Genomic DNA, 10,965 nt, shown 5'->3' on the forward strand with positions numbered 1-10,965 from the left:
TACCCCCCCTTGTGGTGGGCAATTTATTCAAGATTTAGGATCTTTCCTTGTGTCAAAACCCCAAGAAATTCTTCTTAGCTACCCCTAATCCACTCACTTTGCAACATGGGCTGCCTCACACGTTTTTTTCTGAAACTTTCATATCTCTAGGCCAGCTATTTTGAAGAACCAGTTAGCACAGATGTCATCACCATTACATAGCTCTTCTCCCTGCCTTCCAATTGTTCTTGCTTCCTGGAGCCATCTCTGTCTGACATCTGCCTTCACCTTCCAGATTCTCAGCCTCATGACTCTTGGATTTTTTTTCCCTACATGGAGGACGTGACCTGCTACCTGTGCAACAGTTTAATGAGACATTATGTCACTCCACTCTCTTACTTTGTGACAAAAGTTTCTGTTGACTGACTCCACCCTTACAACAAACAGAATGGAGTTCAAGCCATATGATGGACCTCAGATTTGTGTCTCAGAATTAGATAACCTGTTCCCTAATGCATCTATTTCTCAGCAACTTCTATGACAGGAAACTAACTTTGTTATGTGGCACTTCAATCTTGATATCTGTATTTTGTTGAACAAAATTAGAACTCTTATTCTCAGGTTACGCCTATGAATACAAATGGATTTATGCTGAACTGGTGGTTGAACACTGAATGAATTCTGAAGTTCACAGATTACTTCTAAGTAGTTTGCTACATGTCTAAAAGGAGAGCAAGTTTTAAAATGTTATATAGCAACAAATTTTGTAACATCTCTAAAAGAAAGCCCAGACAGAAAAAAGTTAAATCCTACGGCACTGGATCTATTTTATGACAATGATGATTGTGTTGCATTGTTTACTCCTAAAAACATCACCATTCTTACACATATCAGAGTGTATTTGGTCCTGAACATGACCATACTACAGTCATTCAGTACTACATATTATAAATCTTCCTAATCCTACACTGCAAATGTTTCATTTTCATGCATGGCATTTAGAGAACTCTTTGCTATATTAGACAGATCATTAAAGCTACTTCCTTGCCCTTCACATTTTAAGAATTACTTCAAAGGTCATTGTTTGTGTCACTGTGGCTACATATATTTAACAACAAAGAAAGGATGCCTGGAGGGTATCTGCATAGCTTAGGTGATTGTGACATGAGAAGTGCAACTTGTACTAACTTTAACAACCACCCAAGATGCCAGTTTTTCAAAACGGAGCTAACACCTGCCACCCCATAGATGGGCACCATCATGTCTTCATAATTACATTTGCAGAAAAGAATTTAAAATCGTGTGGTACCTAAGCTTTGTGTCAGTTTTCTGCCCAAGAATAAATTTTATCTGAAACAAGTCACATGGTTAAAATACTGCAATGTTGGTTTTAAATAAGCGTATTTTCCAGTGGTTGCAGACCTCTAGGCTTGGTCAGGCCACTACTGAAGCTAATTCTGTGGTTTGGCAACCAATTCCAATGCCTTTTAGTGAATGTCAAAAAAAAAAAAAAAAAAAAACCCAAAACTGACGACAGCCTTAAAAAATGCCTGTAGTCTACTAACGGGCTCACAGATGTGACACACATTATGAATCAACCCTATAAATCTGTCCCACAGAAGGATTTATTCTGGCTTGAATGGAAGCTCCCAGCGAAGAAGTTCCTCGGGATCCAAATCTCTCGCCCCAAAACAAGCCGTTCCTCGGCTGCCTTGCAGCCAAAGCCAATTACTCTTGGGGCACGGCTTTCGTGTTCCCCCTTCTCCCGGATAAACTTCCATACAAACCGAAGAGGCGGGAGGGCGGAGGGATCCCAACCCTTCCCGGTTCCTCCCGCTTTTGCCGCGGTGGCACCCGCGAGGGTCAGTGCCAGCGGGTGCGGGGGCCGGCGGGAGGCCCCTGCGGCGGCCCAGGCCACAGCCCGCCGCCTCCCGGCGCCGCCGCCCCGGCCCACCGGCCCGCATGACATCATCGGGACGGCTCGGGATCGATCCCCGCCGGCCGCCGGCTCGGGCGGGCGCTCCTCCGCGGCGGCCGCCGCCGCCGCCCTGCGCGCCGAGGGGGAACGCCGGCCCTGCCGCGGACGGAACAGGCTGACACCAGATCCATCCCCGCCGCCATGCAGCGAGCGCGCTGACAGCTCTGCGCCGGCTTCGGGCTGCGCGTCGGGAAGCTGCTCCACGGGCTGCCAGGGGGAAAGGTGCGGTGTCCTCACGGCCCCGCGGCGAATGCGCCCTCCGCGAACAACGGCACTTGTTAAAGGAGCCCTCTCCCTGGCTCGGGGGTCAGGAAGAAGGAATTCAGCGGGTGGGAGTCGGGAGGAAGGAAAAGGAGCCGCCAGCGGGAGGATCAAGCAGCGGCAGCTGAAGAAACCGCCCGGTCCCTCTCCTGACAGGCTGCGACGCGCAGCGCGGCGGGCGCCTCCAGAGCCCCGTTGTAAGCGAGTGGGGCGGGAGGGGGAGCCCAGAGGCATAAACAAGGAGCGCAGGACCTAATTCCTTCCCCTCCCTTTCCTCACTGGCTTGCCCAGGCTCGCCAATAAATCCAGCTCGGCTATACATCGCGATGGGAACGTGCTGCCAAGGAGGCTGCCTTCCCGTCACTGAGGATGCTGCCTTCCCCTCACTGAGAAGGCTGCTGCCGCCGGGGCTGCCTGCACACCACTGAGGACGCTGCTGCTGCCGCGGAGGTTGCCGTGCCCTCTCTGAGACAGCAGCAGCTGCCGCCGCCGAGCCCGCCGTGCCCTCATTGAGGCGGCCGCCGCCGCTGCGTTACAGGGAGAGATTGTGGCGCTGCGACAGGGGAGGACGGGGCTCGGCGCGCAGGGGGGAGGCGCGGCGAGCATGCGCCGCCCGAGCCACTGACTGGATCCTCAGCCAAGGTACCGAGGCAAAAAAAAAAAAAAAAAAAAAAAAAAAAAAAAAAAAAAAAAGGAAATTTAAAAAAATAAAAGAAAAAAGAAAAAGAAAAGGGAAAAGGATTGAGAGAAAGAAGAATGAGTGACGGTAGAGGAGAATAGGAAAGATCGCCAGGGTAAAGCAGCCCCCGGTCGGCGGGAAGGAGCAGCTCTGGCATGCGGGGATCTCCGGCACCAACAGGTAGGAGGAGAGGGGCTGGGGGCTCCGAGGGCTGCCGCGGCTGCAGGTGCGTGCTGGGAGGGCTCTCCCGCTCAGGGGTGCGGGGCTTATTTCCAAAGAAGTGGCATGATGGAAGCCCTCACAGACAATGCCTCTTCCGCTCTCCCCAGCTCCCCGCCGCGGGGGGCTCTCGCACGGCTCCGGCAGATGCGGCTGACGGCAGGCAGCGGCAGCCGGGCTGCCTTGCAGCGCGGCGCAGTCCAGCCCCGCATGGCCGGGCGCGGGGGAGCGGCTGTGGCCGTGAGTGCGTGTGCGAGCGGCGGTGTGAGTGTGGCAGCAGTGGCGGTGCCCAGCGTGCGGGCTGTGTGTGCGGAGGCAGGGCCGGCCGCCGCGGGGACAGCTCCACGGAGGAGGGGGAGCGGCGGGGCTGGCGGCAGGGGGGAGGGGGAGCCTGATTTCATGGTTTTAAAACGATGCCATGATCTGATCAGCCTCTGTTTACACAGCAGCAATCAGGCTCTTTTGTGGACGGTAAGAATGCAAGGATTTTGCTGGGATTCAGTGGGAATATCCTTTGTACACCCGAGGTGGCATAGGAAACACTTCGTGTGAATAACGAAGGAGCCTGATCATGCCTGCTGTGGCTCCTGTCCCTGGCTCTGGAGGGAGAAAAAAAGAAAAACAAAACAAAACAAAACCAGGAGGGGGAAAAAAAAAAAGAAAAAAAGGCAGCAACAGACTGTTCTTTATTTTATTTTATTGCATGAAACGTGTTCTGGTACGATTCACTGGGAGGATTAATGGGAATCGCGGAGCCCTAATTAGCTTGAAAAAAAATCAAAAAAAACCACCCAAAACCCAAAAAAAACCAATTTATGTGTTTATTTAAGCATAACCAAAACTAGCCCTCCCGAAAGGATGGGCATTATATCTTGGCTGTGCTGCCTATTTTTGCTCAGTATTTACACTGACCGTTGCTTATTATGAATTATGTCGAGGCTTTAACAATTTGCATTAAAGCACGGGGGAAGGAGGGGGGAGGCCGGGGGGACGACACCCTAAAGCATACTGCTATCGACTGTCTAGATACCTGCTTCTCTTAAATGATAAAATTATGGTTTATAGCAGGGAGGGAGTGGGATAGTGAATACTGTTTCTCACAAAATGCATAAACTAACACTGTGTGATTAATGTGCTTTGGTGACTTGGATTAAAAAACATAAATTCTGCAGGGTTTCTTTGGGTGTGATCCATATCAACACAGCAGTTGCCTCTTAAAACATTGACAAATACTGTAGCCATAAAATAAATGTAGGTAATGTCAAAGCATCAGCAGTCTTTGGGGGTTTTTCAAAAAAGATGTCAATGATTAACTCTTGGGCTTGCAAACTGGGAATCTTTTGATTCATAAAATCTCTGAGGCTTTAACTGTGGAATTATATGTGCTACCAAATATAAGGGGCATTGGTCAGTCGTGAAACTGTAACATGCCAAATCTGCCAATAGTCAATCATACTAAATAGTCAGAAAAAAAAAAAAAAGCCTCATGTTTTTTAAAAACAAACAATAGTACTCAAATTTACAACTTCATTTGGTTCTCCATAAATTAACATCTTTGTTAGCACTTTCTGACATCATTTTGTGTTAACTTAAGAACTGATAGCTCGATTTTTTTTCAGATATTTTGATGGCATGACAAATCAGAAAGAAGAGGATGTACTGTATGACTAGACACAAGATCAGTTCTGTTTGTGGATTACATTTTCAGTAAGATGTATGGATCTATTTTTTCCTTGTTCTTAAATATAGATCATGAGACTTGACTGAGGCAATATACATATCATCCATCCATCTATGGCGAACTACAGCCATGCAGCTGACAACATTTTACAAAATCTCTCTCCTTTAACAGCTTTTCTGAAACTGACTTCACTGGGTTTCATAATAGGAGTCAGTGTGGTGGGTAACCTTCTGATCTCCATTTTGCTAGTCAAAGATAAGACCTTGCATAGAGCTCCTTACTACTTCCTGTTGGATCTTTGCTGCTCAGATATCCTCAGATCTGCAATTTGTTTCCCTTTTGTTTTCACCTCGGTAAAAAATGGCTCTACGTGGACGTATGGGACTCTTACTTGCAAAGTGATTGCCTTTTTGGGGGTTTTGTCCTGCTTTCACACTGCTTTCATGTTATTCTGCATAAGCGTCACGAGATACTTAGCTATTGCCCACCACCGTTTTTATACGAAAAGACTGACCTTCTGGACTTGTTTGGCTGTTATCTGTATGGTGTGGACTCTCTCTGTAGCCATGGCTTTCCCCCCAGTTTTAGATGTGGGCACCTACTCATTCATTAGGGAGGAAGACCAATGCACTTTCCAGCATCGTTCCTTCAGGGCTAATGATTCCTTGGGATTTATGCTTCTTCTTGCCCTTATCCTCCTAGCCACACAGCTTGTCTACCTCAAGCTGATATTTTTTGTTCACGATCGCAGGAAAATGAAGCCAGTCCAGTTTGTTGCAGCAGTGAGCCAGAACTGGACTTTTCATGGTCCTGGAGCGAGTGGTCAAGCAGCTGCTAATTGGCTGGCTGGATTTGGAAGGGGTCCCACACCTCCAACCTTGTTGGGAATCAGGCAAAACGCGAACACCACAGGCAGGAGGAGGCTACTGGTTTTAGATGAATTCAAAATGGAGAAGAGAATCAGCAGAATGTTCTACATCATGACATTCCTCTTTCTGACCTTGTGGGGTCCCTATTTGGTAGCCTGTTACTGGAGAGTTTTTGCAAGAGGGCCTGTAGTACCTGGGGGATTTCTAACGGCCGCTGTCTGGATGAGTTTTGCCCAAGCTGGAATCAATCCTTTTGTCTGCATTTTCTCCAACAGGGAGCTGAGGCGCTGTTTCAGCACAACCCTTCTTTACTGCAGAAAATCCAGGTTACCAAGGGAACCTTACTGTGTTATATGAGGGAGCATCTGTAAATCTTTAGCCTTGTGAAACACTACCATTCTCTGCTAAGCAATTGTGGCCTGTAGCCATGTCTTGAGGAGAAAATCAAGAACGGGATGTCAGCAGCTGTAAGGATTTGGGCAACATTCTGCAGTCTTTGCAATAGCTCACCTCTAATCCTGTTTTAAACCTAAACATGTTCCTGCTGACCACTGCTGAAGGTTTGTAATTAAGAACAAAGGACTGAACTACTGCCCTGAATTCCTTTATGTGGTTGAAATCTAGATTATGAAAGTAGCAGGTGCTAAGTATCAGTGCTAAATGCTGTGTATATCACTACATAAAATAAGAACATCAAAAAGATTAGCATTGGACATCTTAATAAATTAAGTTGATATGAGGTTAATGTGTTGATAAAACTAATTTTAGACATCTGAAGACCTTTAAAACATTTCATACAATTATTATTTTGCAAAGACTGAAAACTGGGGACTCAAGTACTGTAACTGATTAAAGATGTGCCATGCATTATTGGATTATCACACTTACAAATCTGTTTGCCTTGTGAGTAAGTTTTGGGGAGCATTCCAAAGCAGTATTTTTGTTCAGATTTTGACTTTAAGTTTTTTTTCTCCAAATATATTACTCTTTCTAATTACCATTTTCCTTAACAGTGAAATTACTAACATTTAACTGTATTCTGTGTTTTTTGCTGATTTGGTATAAAGTTTAATAGACTCTTATTTATATTTTTTAAAAAGCTAGATATCAGTCTGTTAGGCAACGTTAATGATAATATCCAGTCATAATTGAACAGTTATAATTATACAGAATAAACACATGTTGCCTTAAAGGGTTATCTAGTATCTTCCATTTTGTTTAGCATTGAAGCAAATAAGCAAGGAAAATTGAATCAATAACTCTGGTCAGTCATTTGGGAGTGCATGAAAGATCACTTAGTCCTCTTTTTTCCTTTTTACTCCAATGGTTCCCAAAATCAATATGCACATCACTGGGATTATGTGATTTTTTTCCTAGGTGTGCCGCCCTTTCTAGTTTGTTCTGGGAGACACAGGCAGTTGATGTATGTTTATATTTTAAGACAGCTGTCATGGGGAGACCGCAGCCTTAGTATGATATCTTGCACAATTTGTGAAGCATTTATTCTACTGAAGGCACAGTCTTGTTTATATTTTCTGCACATTTTGGTGTATTGGTTGTTTTAAATTATTTAAGTTTTAACTTGTGAAAGCATATAATATGATTTCTTAGTATTTTAGAAATACATTAGAGTCTGTGAGTCTTTCCTTCTTTAAGATACAGATGTGTGGATTTCAATATAAAGTTGCATTTGCCAAAATTTACCTGTGTAGCTTGTTAATTTTCTTGGAATAAAATTTTACATTTTTCCAGTTATACAATTAACCTTTTTTATTTTGTCTAGTGAGCTAGCATGAAGTACTGAGAATGTAGCCATTATGAATTATTATCCTTTGCAGTCACTGTATTCCCAAACTGTAAATGCATGAATGATGGGGACCACAGGATTGATAAATTATATTATCTGCAGTAGCACTATTGTGTAGTTTATCATAATTACCCATCTATCTGTTCTAATATGTCAGTTATATTTAAAGTTACAACACAGTATTTGACATTAACTTCACAGTTTAATTTTGGAAATGTGTATAACTGAAGCACAAAATCATGGGTTGATCAGTCATAAAGAACACAGATTTTTCTTAATTTTGGGATAGACAAGACTAGAGGTCTTAATTCAGTATTTGTATATCTTGTCCTTTGTTGTAGTTTTATGACCAGCAAGTTAATGTCTACGTACACAAGCAGCAGTCAATAATGGAAATGCTTAAATTTGTATGATAGCATTATACAACATATGCAACAATTCAGACAGTTGTGTCTATATGTGATCAGACAACTTGATCAAAGATTTGGTGAGCAATCTGTTTGACCTCACTTACACTTTCATACTGAGGTTGATCGGTTGAGAGGCATGGCTTTATATACTGTGTTGAAACAGAAAAATTGCTAAAATAATGAGTCCTCATCAGTATAGGAATGTTTCAGAACGTGATTTTAAATGGGACCAATAAACTTCTACCAAAAGGACATTTTTATTACACTGAAAAAGGCTTTGAAATTAAGGTAGTTAAGCAATTGTCAAAGATAGCAGGAGTGAATAAAAACTGAATCGTATGTTGAGAAAAGTTCTGAAAGTCATCCCACTTAAGTTTATTAAAAGGTTGATTGGCAATAACTTCAGTCTAATTTCTTTCAAATAGTAACCTTTACAAGGAACATTGATATTACATATTGTAATAAAGAACTACATGTAAATAAAGTTGTAAATATTATATAGTTGTAGAAGTAGTCAGTTCTGAGGATTAGCCAGAAAATTTTCGACTATGAAATTTCAAAAGCTGCAAATCTGGGGCCTGACCTAACTCTTAATAAAGCCAGTTGGTGTTTTCCCATTAACTTCATTTGGAGCAGAAGCAGGCCTTAGCATTTCTATAGTACTATACTTCTGAAATACTAAGAAGGCTGTGTTTACTATGCAGTGGGAAAAGAAAAAAAAAAATTAAATTATTTCCCTGGAAGTTTTGCAAGCAGCAACTGATGTAAATTAAAATAATAAACAGTAAACAAGTCTGAAAGCAAATATTTTGATAAATGTTTTTCTTTTGATATGAATATAATTCCTTTGGCTATATGACAATACTGTATTGCTATCTGAGAAAGGGCAGGTTCTTTTTATTAAGTGGATTTTTAGGATTGTGCCAGTAAGAAATCTTGTGACAGAAGTATTTAGTTTTATTTTTCTCCAGCGTTAAAAGGACAAGGGGATGTTCAGTGAAATTAAAAGCCAACATATAAAGTAACATTTTATGCAAAGTTATTACTCAGTGGAACACACTGGTACAGAATGTCAAGTAGTTTTAGAGACATTCCTACAAGAACTGTATGTATACATGAATTAAAGCAGCGCTTGCACTTTTTGCCATCAGTGTCATTTTGATCCTAGTCAGCATATCAAAAGTAATGTATTAAGGTATAAATTCAAAGGAGCAAAAAGGTTCATTCCAATTCAGTACACTGTTGTGTCACAGTATGAAAAGCCTTTTGCTTTCATTTTAGTACAGGAGTTAAGCTATTGCCAAAGCTAGAATACAGGGCTGGTAGATTAGTCCTTTTCAGAATAGCAAAGAGTATCACACTGTTTTATATCTGCATTGATCTTTAATGCTCATGGGTAATGTGAAGTCAATAGTTTTAATTTTCTGATGAGAGAGAAAAGAAAAGAACAGGTTCCCTAAAGAAAAGTCTGTCTACCCCTGTTCCTTTCCTTCCCTCTGTCGCCCTGCCGGCCCTTCAGCAGGTTCTCCCTCAATGCTTCTACAAGAGTAAATGTTTCATACACTGAGTACTGTACTTCTCCTGCTCCTTGAAAAGTGTCTCTGCCATTCCTCCTACCCAGCAGATAAGCTCCTGCAGCAGTTTCCCAGGGTCTGTCAGTGTCTGGGTTCCCTTCCTGAGGATGGAGATGGATTGCCCTTATCTTCCAGCTCAGCTTCCTTTGTAGTTCATGGATCTTAGGGCGCTTGGCTAGCCCACAGAGTATCTTTGTCTTTTGGCTTTGCTCATGAAGTACATGCTGTTTATATTGTGCAGAGAAAAATGAGAATGGGGAGGGGGTAGCAGGAAACAACTTTCCCTTACACAAATTTTTCACAAGGAAACCACTATTTTTGTTGCACTGCCCAAGAGCATATAGTATTTTAAAAGCGTGTTCAGTGTTAATTACCCTCTAAATAAATAAAATGTGCAATTAGCCAATTAAGTCAAGGCTTTTGGTACAGCTACAGTCTTATTATAAAATGGCTTTTTGTCAGTCTCTAGCCCTTGGGGCCAGAGGAGTCCACTCTGTCAGTCTGCTTTTAAGTGCGTTGTGTTTGTTCACTTGTTTTGCTTTTGCTTTGACTTTCAAGCATCTCAACATATTATTTATATTATAAGAATCCAGTATTGCAGCAGGTTGTTATCACTCATGAGTTTAAAAACATAATATTAAAGGGAACTCTGATGATTTATGGGGTGAGTTAGGTATTTTGGCAAGTAATTGGTTTTTAGCAAATGTTAAATAAACCTGTGGGCTGCTGTGCTCTTCCATAGTTACGCAGTTACACAGTCAGTTCTTAATTGTTGAAACTAACAATGGAGTAGACTAACCCACATAAAGCTAACACATAGGTAATACAAAGCATGTCCACATTAGATAAGAGCTTCCTATGTGTATTACATTTATCAAGGAATGGAGTTAAACTCAAGTAAAAAGTGAGATCAGAAGTTCAAAGAAGAATGGTGGGTGTTTTTCCTTTTTTTCTGCTTTGTTTTAGCATAGCACTGCTAATCTGCAACCTGGGTTACACACCCACATACAACTGAGAGTTGCCTGTACAATTCTGCATAGCACATAGGCAACTTCCTTCTAGTTTATATTCATTGAGAGCTCTGTGAGTGCACACTACTAATCTGATTGACTTTTTAGAGAAAAAAGAAGGCTCAGTCTGAGATACTGTTCTGCAAAATTAAAATTCAATAGAATTCTGCTTTTGTATACTGAAGTGATACTGAGTGTGAAGAAATCAGTGATTTAAATCAGCAATGATCATAAGTATACTCTGGCCATAGCCATTAAAAATAGGACAAGATGACATTTTGCAATGCATATGCAACAAATCAAAGAGTTTGATATTATACATCAAGACTTTATGTGAGTGGGCTGAAAATAGTTCATATTTTACATTTAGAAAAAAGTATGGTGAAGCTATCAATTTAAATGGATAAACTCTTTAACTAGCCAGTGTGGAAAAAGAAGGGTGAACTTTAAAAATTGCTCATTATAAATAGTAAACAGTTTTGGTGGTGTTTTTGTTCA

At 42.2% G+C, this 10,965-nt stretch overlaps 2 protein-coding genes across 3 annotated transcripts; both read left to right on the forward strand.

The window, feature by feature from the left end:
• The first annotated feature begins 1,519 nt into the window (after positions 1–1,519).
• On the forward strand, positions 1,520–7,421 carry LOC147653496 (uncharacterized). 2 transcript variants are annotated; one of them, XM_086887056.1, is made up of 2 exons: positions 1,520–2,860; positions 4,736–7,421. In XM_086887056.1, exon 1 carries the CDS (start codon positions 1,569–1,571, stop codon positions 2,472–2,474), a length of 906 nt encoding a protein of 301 aa, XP_086743182.1. In that variant the 5' UTR covers positions 1,520–1,568; the 3' UTR covers positions 2,475–2,860; positions 4,736–7,421. The 2 variants fall into 2 exon arrangements, with proteins under 2 accessions (XP_086743182.1, XP_086743181.1); XM_086887055.1 differs by having other exon boundaries at positions 1,520–3,077; positions 4,736–7,365.
• Positions 4,911–7,421, forward strand: GPR85 (G protein-coupled receptor 85). Its single transcript, XM_023930350.2, has one exon. It carries the CDS (start codon positions 4,911–4,913, stop codon positions 6,021–6,023), a length of 1,113 nt encoding a protein of 370 aa, XP_023786118.1. The 3' UTR covers positions 6,024–7,421.
• Positions 7,422–10,965: the final 3,544 nt, after the last annotated feature.

Source organism: Cyanistes caeruleus, chromosome 4, assembly GCF_971803275.1.
Source record: "Cyanistes caeruleus chromosome 4, bCyaCae1.hap1.1, whole genome shotgun sequence".
In the NCBI taxonomy this organism is placed as follows: Eukaryota; Metazoa; Chordata; class Aves; order Passeriformes; family Paridae; genus Cyanistes; species Cyanistes caeruleus.

Coding starts and splice junctions, on each gene's coding strand:
- LOC147653496 (XM_086887056.1), top strand. CDS start 1,569: ATGAATCAACCCTATAAATCTGTCCCACAGAAGGATTTATTCTGGCTT.
- GPR85 (XM_023930350.2), top strand. CDS start 4,911: ATGGCGAACTACAGCCATGCAGCTGACAACATTTTACAAAATCTCTCT.